Source organism: Mesoplodon mirus, assembly GCF_964341445.2.
Source record: "Mesoplodon mirus genome assembly, chromosome: 2".
In the NCBI taxonomy this organism is placed as follows: Eukaryota; Metazoa; Chordata; class Mammalia; order Artiodactyla; family Ziphiidae; genus Mesoplodon; species Mesoplodon mirus.
The window spans coordinates 60,989,979-61,010,688 of record NC_138977.1 but is presented as its reverse complement, the minus strand read 5'-3'; the positions used below and the strand labels follow the sequence as shown (position 1 = coordinate 61,010,688).

Sequence of the window (20,710 nt, the reverse complement as noted above, 5' to 3'; positions counted from 1 at the left end):
ATCATATACAATTTCTTTTGGTAGGCAGAGTTCTAAAGATGACCCCCCCAAGATTATTTCCTGAAACACTAATATACCACAAAACAAGCCCCAACAAATTTAAGAGGATAGAAATTATATCAAACATTCTTTCCAAACACAATGGTATGAAACTAGAAATCAACTATAGAAAGAAAAATGGGAAAAAGAACAAACATGTGTAGACTAAACAACATGCTACTAAAAAATCAGTGGGTCAATGATGAAATCAAAGAGGAATTCAGAAAATACCTCGAGATAAATGAAAATGGAAACACAACTTTCCAAAATCTATGGGACAAAGCAATATAGGCCTTCCTCAAGAAACAAGAAAAGTCTCAAGTAAACAACCAAACCTGCCACCTAAAAGAATTAGAAAGAGAAAGAACAAACAAAGCCCAAAGTCAGTGGAAGGAAGGAATTAATAAAGATTAGAGAGAGCAGTAGCACCACATCTCCTCAGACTACGGCCTCAGACCCATGCTTTCACCTCCCGCCCCCCCCCACCCGCCCAGAGGAGTACCCATACCTTCGTCCCATGCCTGGGAGTAGCATGAACTTCTTGCCTGGGGGCAAGAAGGACTAACTAGTAAGGACTAACTAGTTTGAAAATGGGAAAACTAGAACCAGCAGATTCTTCTCAAAACACCAGTCTATTATTTCAGAAGAGTTAATTTCAGAAGGAAAATGGGTCAAGCTTGATAAAACAACTTACAGGAATCTTACTGGTAAAACAAGAACTTGGGAAACTGTGAAGTGGACAACTAGGAAAGGACAGTCTGCTGATGGTGTGGCCAGTTATCCCAGTGCTTCAAAGAACCCTTCATTATGAATGTATCATTCTGGTAAAGCAGTTCTGACCACCACTGGGAAGCTACTGCTTAGAATTCCCTGTGGGTCTCAATGATGACAACGAAAGCCTAGAAGCAGCTGCTCTTCGGGAGCTAGAGGAAGAAACTGGCTATAAAGGAGATGTTGCTGAATGTTCTCCAGCTGTATGTATGGATCCAGGTTTGTCAAATTGTACCACACACATCATGACAGTAACTATCAATGGAGATGACGCTGAAAACCTAAGGCCTGAGCCAAAGCCAGGAAATGGAGAATTTGTGGAAGTGATTTCCTTACCAAAGAATGACCTGCTGAAGAGACTTGATGCTCTGGTAGCTGATGAACATCTGACGCTAGGGTCTAGGGTCTAGTGGACGCTAGGGTCTACTCCTATGCTCTGGCATTGAAACATGCAAAGGTGAAGCCCTTCCTGAAGTTTTAAGGCCAAAGGACAGTGGCCATGTTTTTGTAAAAAGAATCACCAGACCCCCTTCACTAAGACTTTGTATTCAGCTTAGTTTTAATGTAGATTTGAAATTAGCTTTTTCATAAAATAAAAGCAACACCGAATGCAAAAAGAAAGATCAGAGATGAATTAAATAAAATAGAGATAAAAAATAATAGAAAAGATCAATGAAACCTAGAGTTGGTTTTTTGAAAAGATAAACAAAATTGATAAACCTTTAGCCAGGCTCACTAAGAAGAAAAGAGAGAGGACCCAAATAAACAAAATAAGAATGAAAAAGGAGAAATAACAACTGATACCACAGAGATACAAAAAATCATAAGAGAATACTATGGACAGTTATATGCCAACAAATTGGACAAACCAGAAGAAATGGACAAATTTCTAGAAACATACAACCTGCCAACACTGAGTCCAGATGGAATAGACAATTTGAACGACTGATCACTAGAATTGAAATTGAATTTGTAATTTAAAAAACTTCCAGCAATGAATTGGGAGATTGGGATTGACATATATACACTAATATGTATAAAATAGATAACTAATAAGAACCTACTGTATAAAATATAAAAAATTAAAAAAAAACCTCCCAGCAAACAAAAGTCCAGGACCAGACAGCTTCACAAGGGAATTCTACTAAATAAATAAAGAACAACTAATACCTATCCTTCTCAAACTATTCCAAAAAATTGAAGAGATCAGAACACTCCCAAATTAATTCTGTGAGGCCACCATTTACCCTGAGACCAAAACCAGACAAAGACATTACAAAAAAAGAAATTACAGGCCAGTATCTTTGATGAATATAGATGGAAATGTCATCAACAAAATATTAGCAAACCGAATCCACCAATGTATAAAAAGGATCATACACCACCATCAAGTTGGATTTATTCCAAGGTCACAAGGATGGTTCAACTTTTGCAAATCAATGTAATATACCAACTTAACAAAAGGAAGGTTAAAAATCCCATGATAATCTCAATAGTTGCGGAAAAAGCATTTGACAAAAGTAAACATCCATTCATGATAAAACTCTCATCAAAGTGGGTATAGAGGGACTATATCTCAACATAATAAAGGCCATTTATGACAAACCCACAGCCAACATCATACTCATTGGTGAAAAGCTACAAGTCTTCCTGCTAAATTCAGGAATAAGACAAGGATTCCCACTCTTGCCACTTCTTTTTTTTTTTATTTTAATTGAAGTATAGTTGATTTACAGTGTTGTTTTGTTTTCTGGTGTATAGCAAAGTGATTCTTTTTCATAACCTTTTCCATTATTTATTTATTTATTTATTTATTATTTCCATATTTATTACAAAATATTGAATATAGTTCCCTGTGTTATACAGGAGGACCTTGCTGTTTATCTATTTTATATATAGTAGTGTGTATCTGCTAATCCCTCACCCACACCTTTCCTTTTGGTAACCATAAGTTTGTTTTCTATGTCGGTGAGTCTGTTTTGTAAATAAGTTCATTTCTACAATTTTTTAGATTCCACATATAAGCGATATCATATGATATTTGTCTTTGTCTGATTTACTTCACTTAGTATGATAACCTCGGGGTTCATCCATGTTGCTGCAAATGGCATCATTTCATTTTTTATGGCTGAATAATATTCCATTGGAGATAGATAGATAGATAGATATCACATCTTCTTTATCCATTCATCTGTTGATGGACATTTAGGTTGCTTCTGTGTCTTGGCTACTATGAATAGTACTGCTATGAACATTGGGGTGCATGTATCTTTTCAAATTAGAGTTTTCTCCAGATATATGCCCAGAAGTGGGATTGCTGGGTCATATGGTAACAAGGTATGCTGAAACTACTGATGAATGCTTAAGGAGGAAGAAGATATTTACATAATCTCAAGTATTTTGCAACAAGATATTTATTAATTACAAGGGGGAACACAGTAATACCATAGTAGAAAAACCTGACAGATAACAATCTAAACAAATAATCAAGGTTACCATCACCATTATTGGGATAAACAGCATGTGCCTCCTAATAGAACACACTGAGGGCAACACAACAGTGTTTTTGAGGTATTCCTGCTAAAAGTTCATAACCTGATATAATCATAAAGATACATCAAACACTAACTGAGGAATATTTTACAAAGTAATTGCCCTCTACTGTTGAGAAATTCCAATATCATGAAACAAAAAGAATCAAGAACTACTCCCAATTAAAAGAAACTGAAGACATGAATACTGAGTAAAGGGCATGATCCTGGATTTTCTTTTGCTATAAAAGATATTACTGGGGCATTTGAAAAAATCTGAATGAAGTCTACAGATAATAGTATTATATTTGTACTAATCTCATGATTTTGATAATTGCACTGTGCTTATGTAAGAGAATGTCCTTGGTTTTAGGAAACACATACTAAAGTCTAAAATTGCATCATGTTTGCAATTTACTCTCAAATGGTTCAGGAAAAGTCAAAATATATACTTATGTATCATGTACATATGTATATATGTGTGCATGTGTATGTGTGTATATACAGAGAGAAGAGAACTATTCTTGTAACTTTAATCTGAAATTATGTCAAAATTTAAAAGATAATTCATTAAGATAACATAAATTAATACCACACTACACACCCATAGAATGGCTTAAATCGAAAAGACTGGCAATTATTGACAGGGATGTGGAGAAACTGGAATCCTCATACATTGCTAGTGGGATTGCAAATTAGTACACCACTTTGGAAAACAGTTTGGCAGATTCTTAAAAAGTTAAATACATACTTACCATATATCCCAGCAATTCCACTTCCTGGTATCTAGTCAAGGAAAGTGAAAACATATGTCTACACAAAGATTTCTCTATTTCATTACAGCATTTAATAATCGGTAAAGACTGGAAACATTCCAAATGACCCATCAGTGAATGGATAAACAAAATATGGTATATTTATACAATGGAATACTATTCAGCAATAAAAATGAAATTCTGATTCATGCAACAATATGGATGAACCTCAAAAACATTATGCTAATTAAGAGAAGGCACAAAAGACTATATATGATACCATTTATATGAAATTAGGAAAATTATAGAGATGAAAATAGATCAGTGATTCTAGGGCCAAGGGTTGGAATGGGGATTGACTGCAAACAGGCACGAAGAAACTTTTGGGGAGTAATAGAAACCTTCTAAAACTGGATTGTGGTGATGGTTGCACAGTTGAACCTTAAAATTAGTGAATTTTTGGTAATATATTATACCTCAATAAATCTATTTTTAAAAGATTAAACAGGGCTTCCCTGGTGGCACAGTGGTTGAGAGTCCGCTTGCCGATGCAGGGGACATGGGTTCGTGCCCCGGTCCAGGAAGATCCCACATGCCGCGGAGCAGCTGGGCCCGTGAGCCATGGCCGCTGAGCCTGCACGTTCGCAACACGAGAGGCCACAACAGTGAGAGGCCCACGTACCGCAAAAAAAAAAAAAAAAAAAAAAAAAAAGATTAAACAGCCCACCAAAATGAGGAATAAATGGACTGACTGTTCAATAAATAGTGGTGGAGTCACTGGCTATACAGATGAAAAAAAAAGTAGTCGTTACTTCACCCCCCACCCCGCCCACACACACACACTATTCCAGCTGGTTTAAAGGTCTAAATCTTAAAACTTTAGACTCCTTAGAAGAAAATATGGAGGATACCTCTTTGCCCTTGGGTGTGCATGGTTTCCTTATGACTATAAAAGCACAAGACAAAGATAAAAATATCAATAAATTAACAACTTTTAAATTGGAAATTCATGTACAACAAAAGGCACTAAAATAAAGCTTAAGGACTTTATTATAAATACTTGCAGCATTTATAACTAATAAAGGATTAATATCCAGAATATATAAATATTACCTACAATAAGAAAAAAACCCTACACACAATCTGATTGAAAAATGGTCACAGGATAGGAATATATAATTTGCTGAAGTGGAAATTGTAAAAGTCAATAAATATATGAAAAGAAGTTCTGCTTCACTAGTAACCATGAAGATGCAATTTATAATTATGTGACAGAAATTCACACCCATAAATTGGGAAAAATTAGTTTGATATTACCAACATTTATAAGGATTGTCCTAATTGCTAGTGGAGGTAAAGTGGTACAACTACTTTGAAGTGCAATATGGCATTATTTAGTTACATTCATATCTACAACTTAGCAATTTTATATATAGGTACATTCCTAAGGAAAATACCAGAAAACATGTACAAGGATGTTTACTGCAGCATTTTACATAATAACAAAACAAAAAAAATTCTTTTTCAAAATTTTGCCTGTTCTGGATCCTTCCATCCTTTGGGTCTCTGCCTCCCTATGGCAGAAGTGAAACAAAAGTAATAATGATAGGAAAGGAAGATGTACTGAAAATACCCCTGGAATTCAGTGAACTTCAGGTAGGAACACTTGAAAGTTTAAATATTTTAGGAAAGTCTTTAGGGTAATGAAGTCTTCTGTGAACTAGTAAAAATTTACCATGGACTAGCACTAATCGGAGAATTGGACTTGATATTCTCTAAATTCCCTTCTGACCTGAACAGTCTGTGGTTCTCATATTTATGTATTTAAATTTTCCAAAGTGACTCTTAATACTGCAGCTAATTTGTTGTGCACAAACTTATGAAATATACTAGTGAATTCATATTATTCTCATTTAAGTCCTACATGATTACTTTATACAAGAAATAACTAGAAGTAGTGTTCTCACCTCATATCCAGATCTGCATGGAAGTAATTGCAGTATCTGCTTTTTCTAATGCATACAGACAGGATAGATTGTAGTAATTAAAAACCTGGACTCTGGAGCCAAGCTGCATTGTTTTAAAACCTGGCCCTTCCACTTATTAGCTTCATAACCCAGGCAAGTTATTTATCCTCTCTGTGCCCAGGTTTCTCTATCTGTAAACTGGGAACTATAGATACTAGTGGCATGTAAATATCAATAATATATTGATACAATATAAATATAAATAATAGTGGTATATATGAAAGTAAAGCACTTTAAAAATGTAAACAATTAAAACAATGTAAACTACAAAGCAAGCACTATGTAAGTGTTAGCTGTTATTAACAGAATAGCTTCAATCCTGAGAGTAACAAATGACTCATGGTGCTTTCAGGAAAAAAAAAAAAAGAGAGGCCAAGTTGTCTTTAAGCTTTTTGAAATGAAGGAGGGATATATATATTATATATAGATGAACATCTGCTTTTCCCTACCACCTTTCATTTTCCTGCTTCCCCTTTGAATTCAGAGGTTCTTAACTAAGAAGGTATAAATCCTCTGCTTATGTTCTTTCCCTTCATAATATTTATGGTATGTCCTCATCACCAGGCGGTGCTCTTTTTTTCAGGCTGGACGGCAACTGGAAGCTGAGCAGGCCTACAAGTACACGATGAAGGTATGATGCAGATACCTCTGCTGTTCATACTGTACTGAGGTTGGTAAACTGGAGGGAAGGTGCTGGCTTAACTCAGGACTTGACTTTACAGCATTTCATGATATGAATATTTTTCTAGAGGATTTTCTTACCATCTTTGGGCATTATCATGGGGCTGCTGGGTTTGGAATAAAAACCCGCATATTACCATGCGGGATCTTTTGTTAACCTCCCTGGGCCTCATTTTCCTCACATATAAAATGAAGGTGTTGCTCTAGTCCAGGGGTCAGCAAACTTTTTCTGTAAAGGGCAAAATAGGAAATATTTTAGGCTTTGTGGGCTACATGGTTTCTATCGTCACTACTACTCTGCCCTTGTAGTGCAAAAACAGCTATAGACAATACACCAACTAATGAGCATGGCTGCATTTCAAATAAAATTTTGCTTACAGAAACAGGCAGCGGGCTGGATTTGGCTCATGAGCAATTGCTTGCCAACCCCTGGTCTAGTCTATCAGTTATGATTGCAAGTAATTTGACTTGGAAGACAGTGGCTTAAACAAATTAGGTGTTTTATTTTTCTCATCTAATGAAAAGTCCAGAATTGGTACCATAGTGTCATCAGAGACCCAACCTCTATCTTTCTGCTTCACCAATCATAGCATGCAGTTTCCATCCCTCATAGTTGCGAGACAGCCACTGTAGCTCCAGCTATCATATCCATGTTTTAGGCACAATAAAGAACAAAGCAGGGGGGCTTTCCTGGTGGCACAGTGGTTGAGAGTCCGCCTGCCGATGCAGGGGACACAGGTTCGTGCCCCGGTCCGGGAAGATCCCACATGCTGTGGAGCGGCTGGGCCCGTGAGCCATGGCCACAGAGGCTGCGCGTCCGGAGCCTGTGCTCCGCAACAGGAGAGGCTGCAACAGTGAGAGGCCCGTGTACTGCAAAAAAAAAAAAAAAAAAGAACAAAGCAGGGAAAGGACAAAGGGGCCGTGCTAGCTATTTCACCTCCCTTTAAAGAGATATGACTTTACCTTACATTTCATTGGCAACAATTGAAATTACCCCTAGCTACAAGGGAAGCAAGAAATGTGGCTTTTTAGTTGGTTACATTGCTGTCCTGGAAAGAAATGAAGATTTTGTTAGTAAAAGAAGGGAGAGAGTGGGTTTTCAGTAGGCAACTAGGTGTGTCTACTACACATCTAGATTTTAAAATTAAAGTCTAATGTCTTTGATTCCTGTGTCTTTGATTCCTTTCTCTCACTTGCCAAATGGGAACATTATTCATTAGTTAAGATATATTGGGTGATAAGGTAAACTCTTTTAAAAATAAACTTTAAGTTATTTTACAAAAAAATACACAAATTGTGAGTGTTCATACCACGTGATGAATTTTCATAAAGTGAACACATCCATGTAACCAGCACGATGTTTTGAGGTCTTTTTAATGGAGTTATTGTGAAATAGAGAATATAGGAAGAGTCAATTCCATCCTGAGGAACTATGTTCTTTAGCTGTTGTCCCGCAAATGAGGGGTCTCCACATATCAGGTATGACATGTGTCCTTCCCTTCCTCCTCTCATGCAGCTGAAATTGAAAGATGAGAGTCTGCTTGCAGAGATCCACATGGTACAGGAGACAGTTGGCTTTGGAAATCCATCTTTCTGACATCCTTCCACCTGAAGAATTTTCTGTATGGGACACCGAGCTCCTTTCCTTCCCAGAGAAATTAAACCCTGGATGTTTCACCGTTATGAGGGCTTGGGATAAAGAAAAAAGGATCTTCAGCACAAACTGAAACCCATTCACTTATTTCCGTTGGCTATCTTACTGGATGGCTATGTTACTGGATGTTTTAGTGGTGACAGTAAACTGGATGGTAATAAAAAAATCTAAATAAGAGATTCAGAATTCATCAGTTAAGGTATACTGAGGTACATATAAGAATATAACTGTGTGTGTGTGTGTGTGTGTGTGTGTGTGTGTGTGTGTGTGTGTGTGTGTGTGTGTGTGTGTGTGTGTGTGTGTGTGTGTGTGTGTGTGTGTGTGTGTGTGTAAGGTATAGGAGCTTCATTATTAGGGTTTCCGGTGAAAGCTTATCAGGATCACTCCTGAAAGAGGTCAACTGCTAAGGTCGTTGGCCAGGTTCACTTACTGGAACTTGGGAATTAAGGCATCATTTCTAAGGTGGGCAGAAAGGAAGAATGCTGTGCTGGGTCACTGCATTAGGGCAAAGAGTATATGAGTTGTGGCCAGATCCTTTGGATCCAACAGTGAACAGAGAAGCTTAATAGACTGGTCTTTGCTGAAGGTATCTTCATGGATCTAAATCACAAGGGCTCCATGAAGAGTCCATTACCCTAAAACAGATGCAAAACTCCTCACAACGGAGGCCATTTATTCTAGGGCTAGAGATGACAAAGGAACTATACCTTACCCCTGTCCTCCGGATCAGTGCACAGCAAAACCAGAAATAAAGGCTCCCCTCCTTTATTTATTTATTTTTTTTATTTTTTGCTGTACGCGGGCCTCTCACTGTTGTGGCCTCTCCCGTTGCGGAGCACAGGCTCCGGACGCACAGGCTCAGCGGCCATGGCTCACGGGCCCAGCCGCTCCGCGGCATATGGGATCCTCCCAGACCGGGGCACGAACCCGTATCCCCTGCATCGGCAGGCGGACTCTCAACCACTGCGCCACCAGGGAGGCCCCCCTCCTTTATTTTTTAAAGGAGGCGGTTGAGAGAATAGGAGGGAGGTAGAACAGGAGGGAAGGTGAGAGGCATATTAGTAAACACAGAAGGGCAAAATCAACTCTACATTCATTTATAGTCCTTCTACTCTCAGTCCTAATGCTACCTCCTTTATGAAGTCTTCCTGAGGCACAAAGGAATTATCAGGTTCACCTTCTCTTCCGCTCACTCCAGGACTGTGTACTGACCACCCCTAGTTACTCTGGTGTAACCCCACCATCTCCCCTACCAGATGTCAAGCTTCCTGGGGGCAGGGACAGCGCATCTTTGCGTTCTCGGCACCTCGCCTTGGCCCTAACTGGTGCTTGGAAAAAGTTTGCTGGAAGGATGGATTTGTGGAGCACTTTAGCACTTCTTAGCCGCTCCCAGGACTGTCCAATACTCCTCCCTCTGGCAGGAACCCAAAGGCCAGTGAGGGCCGGGAGATCCCACAGGGCTCTTTTCGCACTTACCCCAGCCCCAAACTGTAGCGCCCCTTCTTTGCAACCGTTCAGGTACGTTAGGTTCCACTGTGTTGCGTTACAGGAAGTGTAGGGGCGGAAAGCGGAAGAGGCGGGGCGAGTGGGCCGTTCGCTTCCGGCACCGAGGCACCCGGCCTAGGGTCGCGGAGGTCGGCGGCCGGCAATTCCTCAACGCTGACCTTTCCCGGCCGTCCTCCGCGCCACCGAAGCGGTAGAGCGGATCCGCGCGGGAGGCCAGAAGCTCCGAGGCGTCGCAACTGGTGCACAGGCCCCGGCGACTGCCGGCTGCGCTATGGTCCAGCTCAGTGAGTGATGGGGGCCCCGGGAGACCTTAAGGGCAGTCGCGGGGGTAGGGGGCGTGCGGGAGCGGGTGGAGCTGCGCTCTCGTAGACGAGCTAGAGGCAACCCGTACCTGAAACTGCACACGTTTGACCCTCTTCTCAGTGGTTTTCTTGTTTTGTTTGTAAGTTTTCGCGGAAACCCTATGAGATAAACGGCATTCATTTTATAGATGAGGCAGCTGGACTCCGACATGGTCCAGAGCCAGTGTTGAGTGCGTTGGGGGATGGCTGGAGTGCATAAGAGGAGTTTCACAAAGAAACGGTATCTAAGTCATATTGACAAGAATTGGTTGGAAGTAAGGACCTTTCAGTGGAGGAAGGGGGCTCATTTCATCTATCTCATTTTGTCGGTTTTGTGCCCTCGATTCTTGTGTCTTAACCACTTATTTGTCTACAGGTACTCTGCTCTGCAAGGCCTACCATGGAGGCCACTTAACCATCCGCCTTTCCCTGGGTGGCTGTGCCAACCGGCCTTTCTACCGCATCGTGGCTGCTCACAACAAGTGTCCCAGGGATGGCCGTTTCGTGGAGCAGCTGGGCTCCTATGATCCACTGCCCAACAGTCATGGAGAGAAACTCGTTGCTCTCAACCTGGACCGGATCCGGCATTGGATTGGCTGTGGAGCCCACCTCTCTAAGCCTGTGGAAAAGCTTCTGGGTAACTCAGCTCTAGCCTTACCTCTCTGAGGGGATTTTAAATTGAAATCAGCTCGAAGATGATGGGAATTTAAAACGATTTTCATTATTTCCAGGCTAATCAGGACAGGAGTGAGAACTGAAATTGATCTGATTGCCATTTTGAATCTGGAGATTCCTTTTGTAGACTCCTTTATGAGACTTTTTGGATGACTGAGATTTTATGCTAAAAAATGGGAACGGTGTGTCTTGAATGGCTATCTGTCAGTTCTTTTTTTTTTCCAAGTAAGGAGAATAGTGTTAGGAAGTAGACAACATCCATTGTGACCTTGCAGTAAACAGAAGGAAGTGAGTTGGGGGAAGAGGTAAAACATTTTGTTGAGTGAGGAACTTGATTTGAATCTATGTTCTAGATCAGGTCTCTGTTAGACCTCAGTTCAGTGGTGCTGAGTTCCCAGGGAAATATTAGCTTGTATTGTTATAATGAATGAAAATCCTGTTACTTTTAGGTCTTTCTGGCTTTTTCCCTCTGCATCCGATGGTGATCACAAATGCTGAGAGGCTGCGACGGAAACGGGCACGAGAAGTCCTCTTAGCGGCTCAGAAAACAGATACAGAGGCTACAGAAACAAAAGCAAACTGACTTCAGTGATCATAGCAGTGGGAACAAGGTCAAAGTCCTCTTAAAATATTTGTGCAGATCTCTTAGTTTTATTATATTTAGAGGTCAATAAATGGAATTTTTTAAGTCATCCATGATATTCTGGCCTGACCTGAACAGGGCCCAGGGAGAGGTTTGTTCTTGACTGACATAAAGCTGGGTGTAGGTACTAATTAGCTTGTTCAGCTTTTATCTGGGGAAAGACAGTGGCTGTGGGGTGGATTGGACTCTGGGTCTCTAGGACAACTTTACAGCCTGCTACTTTCCAGGACTTCCCTGTGTTTCAAAGTCCCCAACCAGCATGTCTGTGTCCTATCCAACTAATTCCTACTTTAGTCATTTATGGTCATCCCACCAGCTCAGGAACACAGTTACTTCACTTACTGTTTTTGTAATTGCAGATTTACATTGTCTTGTCAACGCAAAATTTCAGATTTACAAAGGTAGGTTTGTTATGAGCTTTTAGGCTCCAACAACCTACTTTTTAGGAATAACTGGAAGAAAGATAATATTGTAAAGTACCCACATACATTTTAGGCCTTTTCCGTGCATGGTTATTTGTGAGAATTATAAGATACCATGAAATTAGGTAGGATTATCTCGTTTATAGGAGCAGAAGCTGAAGTTCAGCAGTAGAAACTTGCCCAAGGCCACATAGTTTTAATATTGGGCAGAGCTAAGAGTCAGACTCCAATGTTCCTACCTGGTGAGCCGTTTCCAACATGTCGTATTGTCTGTAGTTGGGGGAATGAGCTAAGATGAGGGGCTTTACAAAAATCCATTTAGGGCTTCCCTTGTGGCGCAGTGGTTGAGAGTCCGTCTGCCAATGCAGGGGACGCAGGTTCGTGGCCCGGTCCGGGAAGATCCCACATGCCGCGGAGCGGCTGGGCCTGTGAGCCGTGGCCGCTGAGCCTGCGTGTCTGGAGCCTATGCTCCGCAACGGGAGAGGCCGCAACAGTGAGAGGCCCGCGTAACGCAAAAAAAACCCCAAAAAAAATCCATTTAAAAAGTCAGTGACATGGGCCTCCCTGGTGGCGCAGTGGTTGAGAGTCCGCCTGCCGATGCAGGGGATGCGGGTTCGTGCCCCGGTCTGGGAGGATCCCATATGCCGCGGAGCGGCTGGGCCCGTGAGCCATGGCCGCTGAGCCTGCGCGTCCGGAGCCTGTGCTCCGCAACGGGAGAGGCCACAACAGTGAGAGGCCCGCGTACGGAAAAAAAAAAAAAAAAAAAAAAAAAAAGTCAGTGACAGAATCAGGTTTAGGTATCATGATTTGGTAATACAGATGACTGGTTGTGTCCCCCAAAACTCAGCACATAATCTTTTCCACCAGAAGCGCAGCAGGATTAGATGGTTTTAGTGCACATTGGATAATACAGATTTCATAATCTGACATAAAACTAAAACATAGGAGATTTATAGAGGAGATTCTATAGCCCTATCAATGTACCAAACTATTTTATTCTCTGGGTTTTATATTCTGAGAACAGTTACCAGCCATCTGAAAATCTGAGGTCATCAAGGCTCTCCCAGGGTTGTCACTGGTTGGCTCCCACTTACTTTGGGGTGACTTTAAAGGCACAGCAGGCAGAGAGCAACTGACTTTACCTGGGTTTGATCTTGAATCTAGGAAAGAGAAATGTTTTGAAAACCATTTCAAAGTTTACAAGATAATAATCTACCCTGGAGAGTTTGAGGTCTTTGGAGAAGCTTTAATTGGTAGAGCAGAGGAGAATGTAATTCTGGAAAATATTGTCCAGTGAGGGGAACTGATGTGAAATGGGTATTTTGAGCTACTGAGTTTCTTCCAGCTCACGTATTCACTTTGTGCCCTGGTCTATCTTTTGTCTAAGATCTATATACACAAACTTCCTATGTGAGCTCATCCTCTCCCTGATTTCCAAAGTTTTCTCTAGCCCTAGCCTTGCTTTGGATTTCCAGGCCCAGAGTTTCACCAAGTCTTGAGTGATTGCATCAGCCTGACTTACTACCCGCTCAAGTCCAACATGCTCAAACCCAGGACTGCACTTGAGAAAGCTTTTGCTTCCGAAGCTTACGTTTTTATTAAGATGAGCATTTGGATCATGTTATCTCCAGCAAAGTGGAAGGTGATTTAGGAACTGGAAGGTGAATGGAAATGATTCTGTAATAAATATCAAATCTAGAAGTTCTATCAGACAAAGAATTTTTAAAAGACCGGTATTTTGTCTTTTTGTTTAATGTAGGTTTTTTAAATTGCAGGGCTCAAGGGAAAGTCCCTATCCAGCGGTCCCAACCTGTAGGTTGCAAAATTATTTGGGCCTCAGAGCTCTATGTACTCTTGTCAGATCATCTTTGGAAAAGAACAAATCTGTTTAATCTTCAGGTTAAATTTAAACCATGTGAAATTGCCAAATGCCGATGTTACGCTGTTTTTCACTGAAAAAAAGCAAAAAGAAAACAGTGCATAGGTTGGGCCTAATATGAACGTTCCTTATATTGTTGCATAAACTGAGCTAGGACGTTGGGGAAAAGGTAGGTACGAGGTTTCCAGAGCATCGGGAGGAGGGCCGCGGAGGAGAGGGCGTGGTGGAAGGAGGTCCCGGCGCTAGAGGAGACTAGGGACGCCAGCTCCACTCTCCGCCTCAATTCTGGCCGACGCAAGCTTGGCCACACCCCCTTTGCAACCGCCGTAAAGTGTGGTGTCGTGGCCCCGCCCCTTCCGGCGCCTCTTGTGACGCCGGCCCTGGGCTTTTTGCGCGGGAAAAGGGAGCCGCCCAGGTCTGTGCTCAGCGTCACTGGACTCAGGCTGATTTCGCTGAAGTCGCCGCCGGCTCCGCACCGCTGCCGGCCATGGGGCTTCTGGAGCTGTGCGAGGAAGTGTTCGGCACCGCCGACCTTTACCAAGTGTTGGGCGTGCGGCGCGAGGCCTCAGACGGCGAGGTCCGACGCGGCTATCACAAGGTGTCCCTCCAGGTGCACCCGGACCGGGTGGGCGAGGGCGACAAGGAGGACGCCACGCGCCGCTTCCAGGTGCGCTAGACCCCGGTCCGCCGGCTGCCCGGGCTTATCTCCGTCTTCTGGCCGCCCGACCCCTCCCAGGTGGAGTGAGCCGAACCCGGCCTGGCGTCTTCTAATCTTTATTTCTCGCGGCGCGGTTTCAGTTAGAGGCGCAGGGTTGATTTTTGGATGCTCTTTCCCGCAGATCCTTGGGAAGGTCTATTCCGTTCTGAGTGACAAAGATCAGAGAGCAGTGTACGATGAGCAGGGAACAGTGGACGAGGATTCTGATGTGCTCAGCCAAGATCGGGACTGGGAGGCCTATTGGAGATTACTGTTTAAAAAGGTAAAGAACTCTGGGATTTCCTTGTGACTGTTTCCATCATTCATTCAACAAACGTTTATTGAATGCCTCTAAGGCCTTGCATTTTGTGTTGTGTAAGAATGAGGAATTTTTATTTGGCCTCGAAATATTAATAAATAAACACACACATACACACCGGCGTTCCTCAGGAGATACCTATCTACTTATCGATCTTTGAAGAAGGGAAGACTTATCTCACCGTTAGGTTGAACCGTGTGGGTGTATCCATAACACATGCACCTACATACACACACACACACACACACACACACACACTCTCTCTTACTGAAATGGGTCTTTAATTTTCCGTTGATGTAGAGTGATTGTAATGAAACGGGGGCATTTGATTTTTTACAAGATGTGCTTTATTTTACATATCCCGATGTAAGTCCTGAAACTTTTCCTAGCTTGGAAACTTCACTTAAATTTTCCTGGTCTGTAGCTTAGCAGTTGTAAAGGTTGGACTAGGGAGAACTCTGGAAAATCTTTGGCATAGAAACTTTGGTTCTTTGCAACAATTTCAACTCAAGCAACTGAGTTGAGGAGAAGCATTTGGGGAGAAACATTTCAACACCTAAATATACTTTTTACTAGTATTTCTTTTATTTAAAATAGAATTCTCCAAGTTAAAGCATATGTCTCTCATTTGTTCAGATATCTCTAGAAGACATTCAAGCTTTTGAGAAGACATACAAAGGTTCAGAAGAAGAGCTGGCTGATATTAAACAGGCCTATCTGGACTTCAAGGGTGACATGGATCAGATCATGGAGTCTGTGCTGTGTGTGCAGTACACAGAGGAACCCAGGATAAGGAACATTATTCAACAAGCCATTGATGCCAGAGAGGTCCCGTCCTATAATGCCTTTGTCAAAGAAGCAAAGCAAAAGATGAATGCAAGGAAAAGGAGGGTAAGATTTTGAATGCTATTTATATCTTGACTGCTTCCAAAAAGAATCTGAGCATATTTACAATAATGAAAATATATACAAGACTGCTGAAATAAAGATTAGGTTTAACTTGTTTTGTAGTTTTCATCTCATAAAATGAGCAGATCAGCTCATTAAGAGAACCTTTTTTTTCTACTGTGTTGTGCTCAGGAGGATTTTACTGCATGGGTTATTTAGATAATCAATATCATTTTAAAGTACCACTGAAATATTCTTCATATGGGCCAATTCTTGTAACCTTGCTGAGGCATTCCTGAGGAGATAAAGTAATGGAGTCCAGATACACAGGCTAGACAGTGATTCTCACTTGGTTAGGGTGTGGGGGGGAGGGTGACAGAGGCTGTCCCTTCAAAACTGTGTCTTTTTAATTCAGATTCCTTTGTTCTTGCCAGATTGATTCTTGAGTTGGACCCAGAATATACATTTTTTTAAACAAACGATTTAGTTTATTTTGATGTGTCTTTCCAAACACACTTTGAGGTACACTTTTGTGGAGTATCAAGGACTGTGGCTTGTGTGTCCTTTATACCCATATTAAACTGTGGAGTTGGTGAGGGTAAGGATGATGGTAGGGGAAAGGAGCTTAAGGATATCTGGGGTTCAGGGAGGGAGTGGATTCAAGGTAACAAACATCTGTGCCTCTGGTCTTTTGGTATTAAAGGCACCATTGCCTCAACCTGACTCATAATGGGAGCTCCACAGGGAGCAAACAGTGTAAGACTGTAGCTCTTTGGTGGGTACTTTATTTTGTATGGCTGAAATGGGGGTGGAGGTAGGTCTGCAGCTTTTAGGTAGAGAGACAGGAGAAACCTGACACCTGTGCTGAGTTGAGAGAAGTGGAATGTGTATCAAGATCACATTTTGGCTCATAGGCTACATCTGTCTAGATTCAGGCTGACAGTTTATCTTAAGTTGGTAATTATCTTTTTAGGTGAAACTGAGCACAGCTGTATTCAGTAATAGGCTATTAGCTTGAGAAACTTCCCTAGAGTTTGGGGGAGCTGGGCAGGAGGCTGGAATACTTTTGAGTGAGACTCCCACAAACTTGGAGAGGGGAATACAGTATTAAAAGAAATAAATTGAATACAGGGACTGAAAGTAGACAATGGAAACTGTGTCTCTTTATTGGAATAACAGGATCCTAATGTATCATAACTCCCAGTATTAATAGTATTCATTGCTACTTAGAAAATTCACTGGGGCTTGGGGCCGCTTATAGTCTTGCTTGTTGCCCTGAAGGAAAGAATGAACTTATTAACCTTTCCCAAGGTATTCTTGTGGTATTTTGGAATCAGTGCCCTAGTAAAGTTTGGCAAGAGGAGGTGGCTTTGAAATCTGGTAAAGAAAGTTAAAACTGAATTTGTTAGAGTTTATCCTAACTACTCAGGGGAAATTTTAAACTGGGGTTGCTCTCAAGGCTGCCACGAGTCACGTGTAGTAAATTGGGTTTCCAGAGGAGGAATCTGAGGTGCCTGTATCCTGGCAAATTTTTTTTTTTTTTTTCGGTACACGGGCCTCTCACTGTTGTGGCCTCTCCCGTTGCGGAGCACAGGCTCCAGACGCACAGGCCCAGCAGCCATGGCTCACGGGCCCAGCCGCTCCACGGCATGTGGGATCCTCCTGGACCGGGGCACGAACCCGTGTCCCCCGCATCGGCAGGCGGACTCTCAATCACTGCGCCACCAGGGAAGCCCCTGGCAAAATTTTGAGGGCATCCTTGGCTAAGTGACCTTTCTTAGCTCTTCTAGCATTTTGGTTTCCTTCCTGTCACCATGTGGTTTATGAAACCAGATTACCTGCTTACCCCTAGCAAATACAAATGGGGAGCAGTCAGCAATGCTTATTGGAATCAGAGGATCTACTGCTTGATGTCAGCAATGCTGCCTTTTAGTGAGTGTCATATTTATGCAGTTTTATCCTTTTAGTTTATATAATCTTCAACTTGAAGGAGTCAAATTTGCTTTGGGGAAAGAGGGTGTATTTTTAGTATTTGCTAGATTGCCTTAGCGTCTCACATGAGTTTCTGTTTTAGGCTCAGGAAGAGGCTAAAGAAGCAGAAATGAGCAGGAAGGAGTTGGGGCTTGATGAAGGAGTGGATAACTTGAAAGCACTCATTCAGGTAAACCTGGCAGGTTGTCTGTGAAGGTTGCCACCACTTCTTTCATGTTCTGATTCCTACTGCTAATATTTTCTTTGGAGTGTATGTACAGTATTGTGGGCATTTTGTTTTCTTCTTTTAAGACATTCAGGTACCATACAGTCATCCTTTTAAATTGTACAATTCAGTGGTTTTTAGTATATTTATCAGGTTTTACAATCATCAGCACTAATTCCAGAACATTTTCATCACCCTAAACAGAAACCCCTTATCCATTAGCAGTCACTCCCCATTCTCCCTTTCCACCAGCCCTGGCAGCTGCTATGTACTTTTATCTCTGTGGACAGTCTTGTGTTTTGAAAGCTTGTGTTTTAACTTCTTAAACAGAGCAGACAAAAGGATCGGCAAAAGGAAATGGACAATTTTCTGGCTCAGATGGAAGCAAAGTACTGCAAACCTTCCAAACGAGGAGGGAAAAAAACAACTCTCAAGAAAGAAAAGAAATAATGGAATTTTCTCTTCAAAAGTCCTTAGGTGTTAATTGATGTCATCGTAGGCAAGGTGCCGTCAAGATTTGAAGACAAAAGTTAACCCTTGAGAAAAGTTGTCTTTCAAGCCTAAATTATTCAGATCAACTATGTAAACCAAACAGAATCTCTCAATCTGATGTTAGTATATCCTGGAAACACCATGACATTCTGTGAGGTCCTTCTATGAAGGAATTTGGTGGTTATCATTGAGGGAGCGGAAGGGTATATGCTTCCTGACAGCAATCTTCTGTGGGTCTTCTGTACAAGGAACTGTACCTATAATGCAGATCTATCCCTACCACATTTAGCAGTTGTCATTTTGCCACACAGGAGTGAGCTGCAGGGTATTCAGTGGTGTGTGTTTATTAGAACAGGTACTCTACCTAGCCTTCAACACACTTGCGGGACGTCTGTCTTCCAAATACTTGCCAGTTTGCTTTCAGTCTTAATGTTCTTGCATAGACCCTCTCCTTTTTGTTTTAACTGAACTAAGTTTTGCACTCTTTGCTTGAGGTTTATAGGAGAAACAGGTGTTCAGATAACTTCAAGCATCTTTTTAAGAATTATACATGATTAAATAAACAAGTAAAAAAATGACTGTTAAGTTCCAGGGGCTTTTTAAATGATCCCAGTGTGATCATTTAAAAGATGAACTAGGGGCTTCCCTGGTGGCGCAGTGGTTGAGAATCCGCCTGCCGATGCAGGGGACATGGGTTTGTGCCCCGGTCTGGGAAGATCCCACATGCCGTAGAGCGGCTAGGCCCGTGAGCCATGGCCGCTGAGCCTGTGCGTCTGGAGCCTGTGCTCCGCAACGGGAGAGGCCACAACAGTGAGAGGCCCGCGTACCGCAAAAAAAAAAAAAAAAAAAAAAAAAGATGAACTAGAAAAGATATGAATGGTGCTTAGGATAAAGAAGAGAGAAGAAAAGTAGTTGTAGTCAGCCTTGTAGCAGATAGCCTGGTTTAAGTTGCCTCAAGAGATGTTGTAGTCCTGCCTGTAACTGCTGAATGTCCTTAGGTCACTGAGCTTGTCTGAACTTCTTTCCTCTATAAAAGAGTAAGGGAGCTGGGCTAAATGACCTGTTAGAGGCTCCTTCTGACTCTTAACTTTAACCTTGAAAGGCAAGCCGTCTTGATCCAGTGGTTTGTTATTATGTACTCCTGGTATTGATTTGTGAGAATAGTACAGAAATTTTCACTTAGTTGAATTGGTATGAACTCATTAGAATGTATGGAAATTTTTTAGGGACTGTTCAACTTAAAATCTCTGATTTGTAAGCTAATATATTCAATACCATATACGTAAAACAAGCCTTCTGTTACTGAGATTTATGTATTATAATTTATCTGAGGTAAGCCCATGACACGTTTTCAGTTTGTGATTATAAACAGGTTAAAAAATACTCTTTAATTGCATCAAAAATACAATTTAATGCAGGTTGTTTGAAGCATCTGTCTTCATATGATAGCATTAGATAACTGCGAAATAATAAAATTACCCCAATTGAATTGATCAACTCTGAAGATTAACAGTAAGATCTAAAACCAGTATGATCATCAAAATTAAAATTCAGTAAAATTTAAATAAAATAAATGTAAGCCATAGTTAAAACCATTGCTGCATTCATGAGTGCACTCAGGAAAGGTCCATATGAAAATTGGAAGAATGTCAAAGTTCTCTTCCTTTGCTCTTAAGGATATGTTTATACTGGACTAATTTGCGGGGTTTCTGAAATTTTAAGAAGTTTTGTCTTGCTGGCTCACTAATAGAAATATTCTATAAATTTTTAAATTGCCTTTCTTAGATCTGCAGGAGAAAATCGGCAAGGTGAGTTTAATATTTGGAAAAAAATATGACCACTAAAGTACTTTAAGAAGAAAAGAAGCATAACCTGATGTCAAGCAGGTGTTGTGAGGCTGAGTTGTCCTATCTGAAAAAAAAATCCATTATGGTTTATTACATAGGCTACTTTACACCAGTGCTCAACATTTATGTCTTTAGTTACTCACCCCTGCCATATTTGTCTGCCTATGGGATTGGACATCTAAAGAGAAAACTTCAGGAACGACTAATCTGTTTGATGAGTAGTAGCTCAGATTTTTGACAGCACTGTCTCCTAAAAATGACGTAAAAGTGAGTACACCTGTCCAGAAATTAACACAAGCAGAAGTATTCCAAAGCCAGTGATAATGTTATCAAACAATTTCCTACT

At 41.3% G+C, this 20,710-nt stretch overlaps 3 protein-coding genes and 1 pseudogene across 5 annotated transcripts in view; all 4 read left to right on the top strand.

Annotated features, from left to right (window-relative positions):
• The window catches only part of CFAP70 (cilia and flagella associated protein 70), a 93,499-nt gene extending 84,715 nt beyond the window's left edge, over positions 1-8,784 (top strand). Inside the window, exons 27-28 of the mRNA XM_082640063.1 lie at positions 6,707-6,754; positions 8,321-8,784. Of these exons, the coding sequence (XP_082496189.1) occupies positions 6,707-6,754; positions 8,321-8,401 (129 nt within the window). The 3' untranslated portion in view covers positions 8,402-8,784. The remainder of the gene's footprint in view (positions 1-6,706; positions 6,755-8,320) is intronic.
• LOC309795252 (ADP-sugar pyrophosphatase-like) lies at positions 630-2,677 on the top strand (annotated as a pseudogene). Its single transcript has one exon. The product of its transcript is annotated as an ADP-sugar pyrophosphatase-like (transcript).
• Positions 8,785-10,055: 1,271 nt separating the features above from the next.
• On the top strand, positions 10,056-11,672 carry MRPS16 (mitochondrial ribosomal protein S16). The gene is made up of 3 exons (XM_082640089.1): positions 10,056-10,248; positions 10,682-10,942; positions 11,430-11,672. Exons 1-3 carry the CDS (start codon positions 10,236-10,238, stop codon positions 11,561-11,563), a joined length of 408 nt encoding a protein of 135 aa, XP_082496215.1. The 5' UTR covers positions 10,056-10,235; the 3' UTR covers positions 11,564-11,672.
• A 2,619-nt stretch (positions 11,673-14,291) lies between these two features.
• Positions 14,292-20,640, top strand: DNAJC9 (DnaJ heat shock protein family (Hsp40) member C9). Of its 2 annotated transcripts, none has more exons than XM_082634612.1 (5): positions 14,292-14,522; positions 14,764-14,904; positions 15,577-15,831; positions 17,903-17,989; positions 18,356-20,640. In XM_082634612.1, the coding sequence occupies exons 1-5, from the start codon at positions 14,412-14,414 to the stop codon at positions 18,473-18,475; spliced, it is 714 nt and encodes a 237-aa protein (XP_082490738.1). In that variant the 5' UTR covers positions 14,292-14,411; the 3' UTR covers positions 18,476-20,640. The 2 variants fall into 2 exon arrangements, with proteins under 2 accessions (XP_082490738.1, XP_082490739.1); XM_082634613.1 differs by having other exon boundaries at positions 14,300-14,591.
• The last annotated feature ends 70 nt before the right edge of the window (positions 20,641-20,710 follow it).

Excerpts from the sequence above, each read along its gene's own strand:
- MRPS16 (XM_082640089.1), top strand. Across the intron at positions 10,943-11,429 it reads GCCTGTGGAAAAGCTTCTGG|GTCTTTCTGGCTTTTTCCCT; the intron begins GTAACTCAGCTC and ends TGTTACTTTTAG.
- DNAJC9 (XM_082634613.1), top strand. The coding sequence starts at position 14,412 with ATGGGGCTTCTGGAGCTGTGCGAGGAAGTGTTCGGCACCGCCGACCTT. Across the intron at positions 14,592-14,763 it reads ACGCCACGCGCCGCTTCCAG|ATCCTTGGGAAGGTCTATTC; the intron begins GTGCGCTAGACC and ends TCTTTCCCGCAG. Across the intron at positions 14,905-15,576 it reads GGAGATTACTGTTTAAAAAG|ATATCTCTAGAAGACATTCA; the intron begins GTAAAGAACTCT and ends TCATTTGTTCAG.